Raw genomic sequence first — 16,427 nt, 5'->3', positions numbered from 1 at the left:
CATGCATCTACAATTTATCTTAAATATTTCAAGAGAACATTAACATTTAACACTTAAAATTTACATTCAAGTTCTTACATTAATATTATTTACTATAGTCAAGATTCGCATTCTGGTATCCAGACGTGAAATAATTTAATTATATTTAATTTCGTTCTGACGCATTTACCCTAAAACTCAGTGGTGAAAATCTTGTACAATATATCCAACGTCTTCCAGTCTTGCATTCATGCCATATTAGTGTTTTAATAAGTTTTTACTTTTAAATAATAATGATTGTTTTGTCACATTTAAATACTACTTGCAGTTGAAAATATATGTTTTAAAGAAAGTTGGATGTAAAGTTTTAAAATAATTGTAAAGGCATGTGCTAGAATAATTTCTTACAGAATCGCTACAAATTATTTTGAAATTCATTGGAATAATTAGTACACTTTTATATCTAGTGCACATTTTTATTACCTCCATCGAAAAAATGTATACACATTGAGTTCAGGAAATGTAATTGTTTACATTCACAAAACATATGAATTACTTAAAAAGGTATTTTTTTGTTCCAAACATATTTGGTCAATATTGCTTTTATACTTTAACTTGCTAGGTTGTCTGGTTGTCCATTTGGACTGTACCATACCATTCCTTCTCCTCACGCAATCGACGAGAGTACACTTAACTACAATCGAGGTACTTTTGCATGCTGTTAATTGGCAGGCTGGAAGCGCCCATTGCAATCGACATATTGGAACGCTGTAAGGAGCCGTTTATCAACCCCAAAAAAACTAGTGCAACGCGGGTGGAATGTGGTGAAGGCACGTCTTCCAGCCCGAATTTCGTAAAGTAACTTGTATCAAAAGTAGTAGTAGTGGTACCCATTTCCAAACTGTCACTTACAAAGCATCGCATGACGTTTGTTTGCGAACACAGACAAAAAGGGTTATGCAAACACAGTAGACAGAACAGCAGTTGCAGAGGAATGCGTAGACCATCGGCACCACTTCTGAGAATTACCTATTTTGAGACAAGTTATGTCAAAGCTTGGAACTGAATAACGGAACAGAGCCAGGCGGATAGTTCAAATATAACGTTATTTATTAATAATTGTAAAGAACATGAGACACATAAACAATAAAATACGCCAAGATCAAAGGCTCTGCTACAACGATGCCTATCTTTCTATTGTCCTGGTACCAAAAATAACCATTTAAACCAGGCATAAGTACCTTATAAAACTTGATCTTGTAAATATTTTTCCTAAAAAAAAAATAATAAAAGCCCCTCAAAAAATATCAAGCTGCTTCGCAGAAGTACAGAACACAAAGTCTGTTAACATTAACAGGAAGCGCAGATGAGCAAAGATAGGGCAATGAAATTAATACAAAGAAACATTAAAATTGCACAACAAAGAAAATATAAGTTAATGGCCCTGTCATACCAATAAACAAGCATATTACGTGCCTACAAAGAGCCATTAAAAAACAGCACTTAAAAATCCCAAATGGCTCTAATAAATAAACAACAATTTACAATGATGAAAAGCCCTGAAATGACTATATTTAACTCTGCTACAATAAGTTCACCCAACTAGCGGCGCCTATGACAAAACTGGTATCTCGCCTTTATGACTTGTTCGGAGAAAGGCCCCTACTGACAGTCGTTGGTGTCGGGAGTAACCAGTCTTGGTCCACGGCTCTTGACCAAGAGGACAGCCAACAGTTCTCCCGGCTCGCAGTTGGTGTACGACTCGGGAACACCTCAAGTCACTCTTCTAATACAGCGGCTCACCCAGTCAGAACTCGGCAGCAGTTCCTGCACAACTCATACGAAAATATTCCCAAAAGCTTCCCATAGGACACAGACTGTCCACTCGAAGCAAATCTTGCTCTCAACTAACTCTCACTTCCAATCCAGCCGAGTAAAAGTGACCAAACAATATCTCCTACCACTCAAAAATAAACAAATTCCTCTTACGTTAACGAACGTAAGCAATTATAAACATTCATGTAAACTTTGAGGTAAGGTCATGAAATATAGAATGTTATTCAGGAGGCCACTATGAACTCAAACAGGCATAGATTTGATTCTTACATAACGTAACATAACCCTGTTACGTCCCTTTACGTATCTTCGTAAGAACTTTTAAACCACCGCCAAACTCAATCAACATCAACAGGTCTGATTTATAGGCTCTATAACATGACGTTAGTTATGACCGATATTTACCAATGAAACGGTCACTTTTATAAAATTACCATCATGACAAGTATGTCACTGTTACTCTTTTTCGTAACTGTAAACTTTTTACATCAAGCAAATGAAAATAAAGTTTAAAGTACTTTCAAGAGAACTCTCTGCTTTTTATCGTCGAAGTCTCCGTCGTACATAGTCGTATTTATTAATTAAAGAATTATTGGCATTGAGTAAAAACTCGTAACAACAAAAACGTCTCCTTTGCTGACGATTGTGTCGAAAATAGCTTCATCAATTAAAACCAATCAGTTTATCATTGGATACATCATTGAAGGTTGTGTACTTGGGATACCAAGGCTGATCCTACTCGTAAAAGAATTAAGAAACCATTACATTTGTTTTCCTTTTCATCCGACGGAAATATTTTTCATCACAACTCTGGCGGCCGCATGCACTAAGTACGACAGCGAGTACGTGACAGTTTGGTCACATTTGCGTAGTTTTCTCCCGCGCATATAAACAGACGGTTCTCCGACAGTAACTATTGCTCACTCTCGCTTGCTACTATCACGAGAGAACTGTCATCGAGTCAACTAAGTTTAGTTTCCTTAAGTCACCTGCGCGGCGCGACTGTTTAAGTTGGTTGCGAGTCTCACTTCTGTTCAAGTCATGCTGTCTATTTCAGTGACCTTAGTGCTTGTGTTGTTAGATATGTTTTAAATATGCAAGGTGTGTTCATACCAGTCTCTCATTTGTTATGTTTGAGGAGTAACCAACCATTAAATATCAGTGGCCTATTGTCCACATATAAGGAATATTTGGATGGATTTTTAACATGTTATACAAATTAAGAACGTATTTTGCAAGAATATGCTTTAAAAGTAGATTTTAGTTTTTTTCACAAAACTTTATATCTTTAAGATAAAAAAAAATCAAAGAAATATTTTATTTTCTGACTTACGTCTTAGATATTTTAATAATTGTATTGACAATAGTTCAATACGTAAGAAATACTTACTTGGTTCTCTTATAGTTGTCATATGTACACGTGTATTGATGTGATTATTTTACAGATTGCACACAAGTTTACAACGTCTATGTACGTGGCGGTTTTTTTTGTATCGTCTGTTTCAGATAGAGCGAACCCGAAGAAGGATGGCGAAACTGTCACGTTCGAAGAAGCGATCACTCGCACAGGTTGGTTCCACCCTGTCCGTGACTCATGGCCGCCACAAGGGTGGGGCTGGGTGGACCCACGGGTCTGGAGGGGGCCCGGGCCCAGCCCTAAACAGTTTTTTAAATTTAATAAGAGAAACTTCTTTGCTGAGGGGGCTACGATTTTTGAGCGTTAACATAATTCTGATCCAATGAGAGGGGTATAGTCAGGTACGTGGTGGGGGAACCGGTAGAGGAGGAGAGTTCGTCAGCGGCGACGCCACTCCAACGCATGCTCCCTGTCAGGCGCGCAACAACAGGGGGGGGGGAAGGGTATTTTGCCCCCCCCCCCCTGAAACCTTGAAGTGGGGACAAACGGGGGCAAAGAAAGTGCCGTGTATTCAATTTTTAGATAATAAAACTGCTTAAATAGCACCATTTACCACCTTGAAATACAAATTTTCCCGGGGGTCGCTTCAATAGGGGGGGGGGGGGATCGATGATTCTTTATAAAAATGTATATTGCCCCCCCCCCCTTTGGAAATTTAGTTGTTGCGCCCCTGCTCCTTGTGGTCATTGTTAAGCAAAATAATTTTATAATTAAAGTTTGGTTTCAACTTACAAAATAGTTACCATAATACCTGTAAAATTACATTCTAAAATGAGTACGGATAAGAAATAACCACGCCGTTATAACGTAGCACGTGACTTGTCTGATCCTGGGTCCAGGACCCGTGATAGAATGTGGGGGCCATGCCGTAACCCGATGATGATGGAGCACTGCAGAGTCCGTCTTCTCGGCTGCGGCGTGCTTCAGGCTCGTCACTGTTATCTAACTTACCACCACGGCGAGGCCTTCTCTCCGTCATGCGCCCGCCCAGGGCTGCGTGCGAGGAAGCGCGACTGCACACGGAAGTTAGGCTGTCTCATTACGGCGCTCACGTTCGTAACTAGTTACTCCGAGACGTGTCTGTCTGTCCGTCTGGTATATAGATGGTCCAAATCGCGACTTTCTGGAAGCAGCTTGTTATTTCTATAGCTACCGATTTTCATCTGGGACGTCACCCACTAAAAGTATAAATATTCTGAAATAAACAGGAATTTTAATGATAAATGGTATTATTTGTTTTAGACGCGTAACATCCTAGCTCTCGGTATACGGCATCTGGTGGGAGTGATTTCGTGAATGGGATGAAGTAATGGAACGGAAATGTGTGACAACAGTGCTGCCATCTGTGGCGGATGGCGCGAACCTAAGTTCACAAATTCAAAGGGAAACTTAATATTATGAACTGTTTGATGAATTTTAACAAGATGAGCGGTATTTAAATAAAATTCCTTGTTGAAAATTAGGTTCAAAGCAGGCTTTCAGTATTTTTTCAAGTCTTTTACGTTTTTATCGAAGCCGTTTTCAATAGTTTAATTTATTCTTCTGCTAATCGAATGTTTCGATAGTCGACGTAGCGTACGTGCTGCTATCTGCTGGTGATGGTGGAAAACTACTGTTACGATTCCGGCAACGAATTCTAGCGGCGGGTGCGAAAAGTACGTGTGTGATTCCCGTCCAGAAATGTACTTGAAGATATATTTTGCATACAATTATCACGCTCGGCAAATGAACAGCGTGACGTATTGCCATGTGGCTTTTCTAATAAGCTATAAATACATAGTTTGTGATACAAATTCATTCCTGGAAGTTATTTATTTGTATGACGTGAGTATTAATAAATAAATCCGGTAATTGATATTATAATTTATCGTTTTAAAATTCGAGGTTCATTCATTTTAATGCCATAATAGTTAATTATTTTAACATTGATACACACGAAATTAAAGAATTAATAATAAAACCAAAATATAATTTTCTTGATAATAATCAAATATTAATTAAAAATTAGTACTGAATGTGTTCAATCAGTCCAATACCCAACCCTACTTCTAATATTTTAATAAACATTTTGCTCGTTATCCAGGTTAGATGTTACACATCACTAGCGAGTATTGAAAGACTAGCTCACTTTATTTTAATTTCGTGCTTTAGCATGTACGCGTAAACATATTAGGTATTAAGGAACAAGTTAGATATAATATCGCACCGGAATTGCACAGTTTTCACTTTTCATTCAAACCATTTTTTTTTCTGTTTGTGAGAATGTATTTAATTACAAGTACCTATATATCAATACGTGAAATTACTAGTGGCATCATGTTAAGAGATATAAGTTATAAAATTTATCGTAATAAAACAGCTACTCTAGTGAAATTGCATGTGTTACACGATATGTCGTTCACGGTAAATTTACTTATTAACGACTTCACACAATCGTATGAGTGAACATAAATCTGTTACTTAGTACCGCAACATGTATTTTTAAACTGGTAGTATGTCAGTGGAAATTATTTCTCCCATTTCACAGTTAGGCTAAAAAAAAATATTGTTCAAAACCAGCAAAGGTCTTTTAAATGTAAAAACCAAAAACAATGTGTCTATGCAAACATGCAAATCTATCGTTTGTTTTGAAAAATAACGCAAATAGGAAATCAATTTCAAAAGCAACCAAAGTTGTATTTTGTTGCAGGATTCGGCAAGTTCAACTACGTGCTTATGCTCGGTTGTGCTATGGGCCAGTTCGGGGTGGTTTTCCAGCTTTACGTAACATCTTACCTCCTTCCCAGCGTGCAGTGCGACTTCAAGATAAACGCCCAAGAGAAAGGACTTCTTACTTCAATCAGTTATATAGGTACGTATGTGTGAATGCAAACTAGGTGATTCGTGACGAAGTGGAATTTAATGATGTAGCTGATGACTGAACGTTATTTTAATAATTTTCAGACTTTAGAATAGATTTTCAAACATACCCCTTCGAAGTCTATGCGTTCCGCTAACTTACGTGTGCTCTGCGGCTGCTACCACTGATCAATTCAATTCAATTCATAGGCGCGATTTTGCGCATCATCAAAACACCACACTTTTGGCGACTGAACACCATAACTGATACAGCATTTATTTTTATTTAAAAATATAAAATATGTGATCAGCTTTTCGTTTATTCCAATATGTTATAGAACCACTTTGTACGTTACCTTTTAAGCTCTTACGAAGAGAAGATGAAAGCCAACGAGGTCATCTTCTCCTCTCCATATCTGTGCACACGTGATATGTATGTGTGTGCGTGTGTACCACAGCATACATATTTTTTCTCGCTTAACCCATTTGGATTAAATCACGCAATTAGGTAAATTTTAGTATCTAGCGCTGACTATTTGGCTAAAGGCAAATATTTTTCAGCGCACTGCAGTAGTTAGCATAAACTAGAATTTCCCACTGACATGCACATTAAAATAGTTATTTTTCCCGTCCCTCAAATTTTTTTGGTCCTATATTTTTAGTACCTCAAATTCTCCCACACCTCAAAAACTGGGAAAATTCCTTGTCGACCCGTTTGTATATAGGGACCTGTTCTTGTGGCCTTTATGCGGTTAGTGGCGCTGCCTTTTGAAGCGTGACAAACCATATGTTCTAAACATATTTTCTGTGAATTCACTTTGTGATAATTTATTAATTTGATGTTAAAGTTATGAATTAATGTAGATTAAAATTGTTTGTAAATAGATTGCGAAGATACTGTAAACACAGACAAATGACCTTAAAAAATTAATTTAATTTTTGATACCCCAGGTTGTGTTACCGTCAAAAAAATGGAGACATTCTTGCAGGACTAGTGTCTTAGTTAACGATATTTTGGTTAATGCTGCATAAGTTAAACAAACATCTTTGCTGTTCGGAAACACCTATGGTTTTGGTAGTTCTAATCGTAAATCGTGAGGCCATTTTGGGGAAATGCGGTAACGACTTAAATTTGTCTGTCTCATATTTAGTCTCTAGCAAGATATATACTAGTTGCTAGCAGTGCAGCTGCGCGGTCCCATCCGTAGTTTCTCAATTAGCCGGTAGATGTCGGGTGTTGTCAGTCAGTCCACATGTGTTCACCAGCTGGCGCCTTTTATTGTTTGGAGCAGGCAACACTATGCGCACGTCTGTGTGGCGTGTTAGTACGTGACAGGCGATATTTTAAAATACCCATGATATGAAGGTTTCTGATTTGACTCGGAATTGATAGACGTGAGACAAATTTTAGAAATCCATAGGCACAATGTATCTCAGTCTCTAATAATTAATATGAATAGAATATTATCTTTATTTGAAAGTATTGTTTAGCAAAACTTTATCTTGTCATTAGATTTAACACATTGAAAACTTAGTATGATTTTATTTGCAAAACCATTTAGAAATGGTAGGTACTCTTTAATGTAAAATATAGTCCTTTCAACGACGTTATTGAAGTGTAATTAAAGAGCACAACTACGTCAGTTAATGTGAAAAAAAGTATTCGATTTAATAAAAGATATCTAAAATCATTAAATATTTTGATGGGAAAACCGGTGGTTATGTCTAATAAAAACTTTCACAAGTATACTTTAGTCACATAAGTTAGAACTTTGCAACCTTTTCATCAAAACCCTATTGAATTCAGTCTAGTATTTTGTAGCTAAATTCTGTAGCAGTTGCCATTAAATATGATTGTAATACTAACTGGTAGTTTATTTTATTTATTAGTCCTATAAAAATTGTTTATATTTTTTATGTCATCAAAAAATAACAGTCCACTCAGAATACACATGTCTACGAATGGTTCACATAGGTTTTTTCTTTGCACTTAGTCTGTAGTTTGATGCGTTCTGAATCATAACCTGTAATTTTAAATTCCAATGCTTAGTTTCTGCCTACTTTCGTTTGTTTTTTTTGTCTGAATGAGAACTTTTTATCAGCAATCCTTCACAAACGTCTTACCGAAAGTCCTCGAAACGAATTAAAATTTAACTTTTTTTTGTTCAAGCTCTTAAACAAATTTTAGGCATATTAGCAATTAAACAGCTACTATTTGGTTCGCTAGCCACTTGATAACAAGTTGACTTCAACTTTAGAACAGACGCCAAATATTGTAGTAGGTTAATATGGGAAAGTCGTCGAAAATCCGCGAGACAAGTGATGGCAGCGATCCTGGCGGCATGAGCTGCAACTAGTGTCGTAAACAGTGTTGTTAGTACAATTTTGTTTCCCTAACCTAACTAAAACTAAGTGTATTTGGGAGAGGTCCGGGTTAGGGGAAGGACCTAGGTGCGTCTCAGGCCGAAGCCTATAAGCCTATGGGATTAACCATGCAGGGAGAGGGTCGCATGCATCATGTGCTAGGAGGGGAATTGGCCAGCCATGGTAGCAATTGGCGCCATGACTAACTCCCCTCACTCTTAAATCTAGACTATAATTATATATAGGTTGGGCCCAGGTAAAACCTGCATAGACACAGGGAAAACCCTGGGCACTGTCGTGCGGTGTGCAAATTTGCATGCATTAAGTGTAGGAGAAAACAGGAGACAGAGGATGGTCTGGATGAAGGCTTGGACAGAGTGGAAAAGTCTACGAAGCGGGGGGTTGGGCACTTGGACTCTGTGGTCCGCTTTGTATTTTTATCCAAGGCTGGATTTACAGATGTCAGTACGAGGTGGCAATGGGTATAAGAATACGTAAAAAAAAAAATTAATTTCGCACGTATGTTTTTAGCTCGCGCCGCTAGGATCGCTGCAGCGATGTGTCCCGTGCCTCGTCCATGTTAACGGGCCTGAGTTTGGGAAGCCTACATACAACTCACGTAGTTTCGGTTCCCTGCAAGAATTTCCGAAGTTTTGCGTTTTGGTAGTAACGCCACTTCAACCGCTAAATCAGAAGTTCAAGTATGTTGTGACTGACCTAACCTAACCGAACCCTTCGATTTTTTTTTTTAAATTTAAATTTTTGAGAGAAATCCGAAGTTGCACGAACGTGGTATGGAACCGAAACTATGTGAGTTGTAGGCTACCGCCTGAGTTTCCCATAATTGTCTTCTAAAACATTTGCAGGCGCCCGCTTCGTGGTTTGTTGCAACTCGCGTCGCAGGGTATTGTCCACTCGGCATGTTGGCAGGAGTGATGCTCGGGTCGTACCTGTGGGGCCTGCTCGCCGACACCCGCGGCAGGAAGACTGTGCTGGTCGCCACGCTGCTGCTAGACGCCGTGTGTGGCGTCATCTCCAGCTTCGCTCCCAGCTTCTACGTCTTCCTGGCGCTGAGGTTCCTCAACGGATTCTTGTAAGCACCTGCCTTCAACCTTTGAATATATACATACTGTATAGAAGTCGCCAGCCCAGGTTAAAATTTCTAATACGGTTTTGAGGTAGTTGGTTAATTCACCGCCGCAATCGCCACCATCTTTAGGGCATCGACTTGTGGTGGTCCCTAGCGGACAAGTGTCGAACTCTTCAAACACCCCTTCCCCCTCCTGTTGAACGACCTTGAGCTGCAGTGAAGGAAGGCGGGGGGTGCGGGGAATGACAGCGGGCGACAGTGCTGCGCTCTAACGTGTAAATAACAACTAAGACGATACAGGGCGTTACGGCAGCGCACTGCAGCGGTGAAGTTCCCAAGCTGCTCATCATACGCTTCTGAAAAAGGTAGAGTAAATCCTATCCACTCGCGACTTCTATACAGTATATATATTCAAAGCTTCAACAGTGGCGTAGCAAGCGGGTGGCAGGGATGGCCCCAACCAGGGACGCCGGAGCAGGAGGGGGCGCCGCCGCGACGGTTCGCGTTGCTGAAACCCCCCTCCCCTCTTTTAATCCAAGAGGGGACGCCATTTTCAATTCTGGCCAGTGGCGCCAGTCACCTTAGCTACGTCACTGACCTTCAAGCATCTGCCTTGACATCAGTGTTAAGTCGTAGGCCTCCGTTCTGAAATGACGCGGAAACGTAAAATCGGAAACGGATCCGGTCCCGCAACATATTTACGTTCCATTGTTCATCTACCCACGTTCAAAAACAGCTGGCAACCAATGAAAATGAATTTCAACGTGAAGAAAAAATTAATTACGTTGAAATAAATTGCGGTAGAGAACGAAACACGGTCATGGTTTACATATATAATGAAAATGAAACCCACAAAGTAATGACATAACCCTAAATATTCAGTTGTTAGAAAAAATAATTTTTAACGTATTTAAAACGTAAACAAACATGGCTAATAGCCGCGGCCGAAAGCTCGGCTTCCATTGGTCACACGGAGTAACGTAAACGGATGAGCTGGGCATTGCCGAGCTGATCCGTACGGGTGCGTGCCCGCGTGCGTGACTAAGTAGATTTTCTGTTCCGTGAGATCAGTCTCCGATTATGCGATCCGTCTCCGTTTCCGTGTCATTGTAAAACGGGCCTAAAGAGCAATTTAAACATTAGGTAGGAGAGTTAGAAACCAATCGTGGGGAGACGAACAATATATCGGAGGGTTTTAGGTGATAACAGAAAATAATAATTCAATAATGGCACGGAATTGAAGACGGATCATGTAAACGTAGACGGATCTCACGATACAGAGTTCCTACAACAGCACGCAGACGGAGACGAACCCATACGGATTAGCTCGGCAATGCTGAGCTCTTTAGTTTACGTCGCTCCGTGCGACCAATAGAAGCCGAGTACTTAGCCGCGCTGGTAGCCATGTTTGTTTAAGTTCTAAATACGTTAAAAATCGTTTCAAGTAAGTACAAGACTATCTAGTGTTCTATTATTACTAAGTGATTTGCTTTATTACATAAGTAAGTTATGCTGCTACTATAATCTCGAATCATATTATTTTAAAATTAAATTAATATTTCGTAACGTTGAAATGTAATCTCATTGGTTGTATTTGTTACATTTCCGTGCATTGTGTGGGAAGCCTTCATTTTACAGACGAGAGAGCCACACCCGAAGTTCCCCGAAGTTCATGCTAGCTTTTTTTTCCGTTCTATCTCATTGTATAAACCGGTGTGGCATTAAATTTTGCGGTCGATTAGGATAGGTTAGCTACATTATAAATACTTTAAAACGTTGTGGATGCTTGGTTATATTAGGTAAGTATAGCTAAATTAAAAATAGCCTACTGTAAAATCATTTTATGGTTGCTTAGCAAATAACTTTTTAATATGTAGCTATCCAGGGCTAGGAAACCGTTTACATGATTTCACAGTATCTTTAATGTAGCTATCCTAAACAAATCAACCGTCCACATTGTTTTAAAGTATTTATAATGTAGCTAACCTAACCTTTTACAATGAACCAAAAAAAACCGAAGATGCACGATCGGGCGTTTGGCTCTCTCGTCTGTGAAAAGAAGTCTTCCCGCATTGTGTAAGCAGCAGAGACGCGATAGTGATACATGTTCCGGGAGATCCATATCCGTTTACGTGCCATTGTAGAACGGCCTTAAAGCCAGAAACATAAATTTTAAAAATATATAAATAATGACAGTCTCTATTTTAACGCATTTTCAACGTCTTTAAAGGTCATTATCAAAACTATGATTTTTACCTGATTTTAGAGGGTTAAAGTTTAAAATAAACACACGCAGAGTAGCACTAAATATGTAAAATAATAAATTTTTACATTGAAATTGAACTGTCTTCAAAGGACAGGTCCAGCCTGGAGTATATTATTTTTTATTATATCCATTCAATTTTTTTTGTGTGATGGATTATGAAGGAGGGAGGGGGGGGGGAATGCACCCATCGCCTATTCCATAGGGCAGCTACTGCCAACATATTTAACTACTTTATTCTGTTCTCTGCTTGTATGTAATTGCCAAAGCTCATACGTAAAACCATAAACTAATTTAAGCCAAAAGAAACCTAGCCAGCTGAGTAAACTGATTAATAAGTAGTTTAAAAGAATCCATCCCGTATAAACGTAAGTTAAGTACCTAGTTATCTGTAAATATTTAAGAGAGATAAGCCACGCATTCTAGGTTTGTTTTTAATAAACCCAAATAAATTAGTAAGGATTTTGTAAATAATTTTGAATTCTTCTACCATGCAAGAATTTAATTTTTGGTACCTAATTTTTTTTAAATTTAACTAATGCTCGTGGATTCATGTGACTATTTTTTTAATTTGAAATTCCCCACATGAAATAATCACACATTTCTTCTGTCGTTAAAAATATTGCGATTGTTCAGAACTTAATTTTTGTTCTTGGATTTCAGCTAAGCATACATACGTACAAATATTATTTGTTGAAGTGCTACAAGTGTCGTGTTTCAGAGTGCTTTTCTTTCAACTTGTTCGAGTGAATTATTTACTCGCTGACAGAGATATCAATGTTAATTTAGGCAGAAATATGTATGAAGAATTTTTGCCTTGAGGCGAGCAGTTAACTCGGGATTTCAAACCTCACATGTCAACACAATCAACCTTACCATTTTGTGGTAGTAGGTACTTAAAATTTGGTGATTGTTTTTTCAGCTATAAAGGTCTCTCGATTCAAAGAAAAGTCTCATAATGTACAAGCCACTCAACAGGCTCTACGTGTCATCAAACTCACACTGTAGTTATTCGAACTGCAGTTAGTTTTGTATTATTTTTGACTCAACATACACATCGAAGTTATTTCAATGATGGGGAACAATGATTCTTTAATTTTATTATTTTTTTCTTTTCTTTTCAGTATTTGCTGCCCTGGCGCCGTGATATTTCCTTATGTGGGAGAGTTTTTTAACTCAAGAAACAGAGCACCGGCGATTATGGCAGTGAGCATCTATTTGCCCCTAGGACTACTAGTCCTTCCAGGTAATGGATTTAAATATTACAACATACTTAAGTTGTGTCCGAGAATTAAAAAAATCTGAAACTGTCATAAAATCTAATAAATGCCACACGCGCTAGAAGTGAAAATTCACAGACTAATTGTAGTTCTATGGAAGCTCACTAATAGCGCTGCAATCAGCGCTGCTGCTGCCATCTGTGTTTCCAACAAGCAACTGATAGCTAAACTATTATGCATAGTTCCCGTTTTAAGGAGCTTTGATGTTAGTGCAGGTTAGGTCAGTGCTTAATTTCTAAAGTTTTAGGTGTGGGAACTCTAAAGCGGGATGCTCAGACCGGGGGGTCTGGAATACCCCCCAGGAAGGAGGAGGGTCCGGGGGCCCTCCCCCGGGAAAAAGTTTTGAAAATTATAACTGTAAACCCGCGTTTTTAGGCCATCCAGACATAATACTACAATTATTTTTATAAAAAATTGATATTTTAATGGTGATTACTTTTTAAAGTGCTTGATTATGATGTAAGAAAATAAAAACATGAATTTAAATTGAGTTCACCCTTTGCTCCATTAACATCTTGTTGACTACTTTCACTGACCATAATATTGATCCAACGTAATTGTTTTTTAAACTTTTAGTTTTAAGTGCGTTCCCTTGCGTTCCGGCACTCTTGGGAGGTAAGGGAACGCCGTTCCCTTGCGTTCCCACTGAAATTAACCCCTGGGTTAGGTATAATATAATTGCAGGTTATGTGTATAATTTACATGAACCTGTAAATTCAGTTTCTATTACAAACATGTACGTAATATGCCATTGACGTATCCGTAGCCATAAACGCCATGCCACACCCGATTATACGGTCTCGCCATGTAAGTGCAAATAGACCGAACATGGCGCCAATAACAATGTAGTCACACAACTTTCTTCGTGAACGTTACACTTTCCGTAACACTCTGTGCATTACCCTTTTTCTTCGTTACACTACTTTCATTACGCTCTGATGATGTCAATGCTTCGACTTACCTTACCTGTTGTAAAGAAATTTCACTTAAAAAAAAACATACTAGTATCGTACGCACTTTTAATGATTCTTGCGATTGGGAAGTGTGATTTGATTCATTGTTTTGGATTTACGCCATTGTTAGTTTAAACTTTGTGTCATAGAAAAAACCCGAAAAACAGACACAGAAAGAATAACACACATAATCATAGAAAAAAAAAGACAAAATCGGCGATGTCAAATGTTAAATATGAAAACAGCACAAAGAATGCCGTGGAAAGAATTAGTGAAAAACAAAGGGGTACATTGGTTGTTCCCTATGTTCGAAGCTTCTCTGAAAAAATAAGACGATTTTCAAATCGTTTTCAAATCCAATTCCACAATTAAAAGCATGATCACTAGCGTAAAACCAACCACAGAAAAGTCCCAACACAAGAACTGGGTTTATCAGATACCACGCGAATGCAGACGTACCTACATTGGAGAAATTGGCCGAGCCTTTTCCACACGCATTAGAGAACACTAAAGCAATATAAATAAGGGCGAAACTCAAAAATAAAATCTAGACTTGCCGAACATTCCTGGGACAACAGTCATAAAATAATCTGGGACAAAGCTACTCCACTCATACATGAAGAACACCCAATTAAAAGGAAAAAATAAAAGAATCAGAAAATATTTCCAGCGAGTAATATTATCAGTTTAGATAGTATTGTGTGTGTGTGTGTGTGTAGGTGTGTGTGTGTGTGTGTGTGTGTGGATATCTTTCATTAGAAATGAAACTATTTTACCACAGAACACAACCAACCAACTGCTCTCGCAGCAAGACACCAAACAATAACATTAGCTCTCAGGTGCATGGCCAATTAGAAGACTTCTCGCCTGCTATCGACAGCGCCAGGAGAGAAAGTAGAAACCACTTTTTTTTCTGTTTTGGTTTTGGAAAACATACTGTGTTCGTCTGTGATGTCGTAGTTGTGTTGATAGAATATCTGTTTAATTACATCAGTTCGCATTTGCATCGCTGTATTGATGGTGTTTTGTCCATATTATCAGTTTATTATTAGCGTTGGTTTCCTCTGTCTGTCGCTGTGTTGTCCAAAGTTGTTTCTCTGTATTTGGTGTTTTTTTCTGCAACTGTCTCGTCGTTGTCAGTCCACTGTTAGTTCGTGCTGTGATATTGTCCTGATTTCTTCCACGGGATTCTCTGCTGTCTTGACATTTAACATTTGACATTGGCCGATTTTGGCTTGTTTTCTGTATGTTTGCGTATTTATTTATTCTTTTACTGTTTTTCGGGTTTTCTCAATGACATAAAGTTCAATGGCGTATGTCCAAAATAATTATTCAAATCACAAGTGTTGTAGTTATTCACAATATATTAACATATTTACATATCAGCCTAGATTACATTGCAAAACACTTAAATTCTAATATTAACATTACCACGACAAACAAATAAACATTGTGCGTCAGAAAAAGTGAAGCTAAAAAAATACGCAGAATGAAAAAAAAAACTAGGAACAAAAACTCTCATTTCGGTAATGCACAGCCCTCAGACATATCATCAAGAGAAACGACTGGGGAAAAAAAACCTTAATTTAATTAGAATTTTTACCCGTCTTAGGTGGTTTCATTAATCTGTCATAGTATCAATATTACATCTTTTAGATTGTATGTGCGTTAATGTTTCCACGTATGTACGCCTTGATAAAATGCGTTTTGTGATTGCAACAAAATATTTTTATCAATTGAGATCCTGCCAAATATTTAGAGTTGACAACAAAAATAATTTTATAATTGACACGAATTAGCTTGGTAGCGATAGCAAATTTTTGCTTTCACTAATAATTATTTTCTTATCCTGTACAATTAGAAAACTGTTCATTTGTTTTCATTGTTTAGCTCGATGAACATGCGTTCCTTGTTTATGCTTAACGAGCGTGGAATCCTGCCGAGCGAACGGCTGCCGGCGAAACGAACAGAGGATCGCAGCACCTGTGGGCTGATCATCACCTCATCTCGAACACTCTCCGGGGCTTGCGGTGTTTTCCCCTCTCCGCTGATACACGCACCGCACTCCATTAATGCGGAGAGTGTTCCGTTATAATCCGCGAGACTTGGTGGGCCACGTTTTCAGTCTCGATGACGTTAACGGGCAAACAGCCATCGAACAGTAAATGCGTTTGTCCAATAAACTATTTTATTGGTAAAACAACTTTAATTTGCTTTTCTGTAATACTTGTTTTTAGTATTTTATTTTTTTGTACTTATTAATATTTCAAGTTTTCACTTATTTTTTTAAATATATATATGTGTTAGAAAATCTTGTCTTATTATTGTTAATAAACGTATGCATTGCCAAAGTAAACATGAAAACATAGTCAAAGATACTACAGGAACAGTTCCTAACTTCGATTAT

At 38.2% G+C, this 16,427-nt stretch overlaps 1 protein-coding gene across 1 annotated transcript in view; it reads left to right on the top strand.

The window, feature by feature from the left end:
- The window catches only part of LOC134533129 (uncharacterized), a 33,005-nt gene that overhangs the window by 2,876 nt on the left and 13,702 nt on the right, over window positions 1-16,427 (top strand). Inside the window, exons 2-5 of the mRNA XM_063370411.1 lie at window positions 3,322-3,384; window positions 5,922-6,083; window positions 9,365-9,527; window positions 12,912-13,033. Of these exons, the coding sequence (XP_063226481.1) occupies window positions 3,322-3,384; window positions 5,922-6,083; window positions 9,365-9,527; window positions 12,912-13,033 (510 nt within the window). The remainder of the gene's footprint in view (window positions 1-3,321; window positions 3,385-5,921; window positions 6,084-9,364; window positions 9,528-12,911; window positions 13,034-16,427) is intronic.

This window comes from Bacillus rossius, chromosome 6 (assembly GCF_032445375.1).
Source record: "Bacillus rossius redtenbacheri isolate Brsri chromosome 6, Brsri_v3, whole genome shotgun sequence".
Classification (NCBI taxonomy): domain Eukaryota; kingdom Metazoa; phylum Arthropoda; class Insecta; order Phasmatodea; family Bacillidae; genus Bacillus; species Bacillus rossius.
This window is presented reverse-complemented; position numbering and strand designations above follow the sequence as displayed.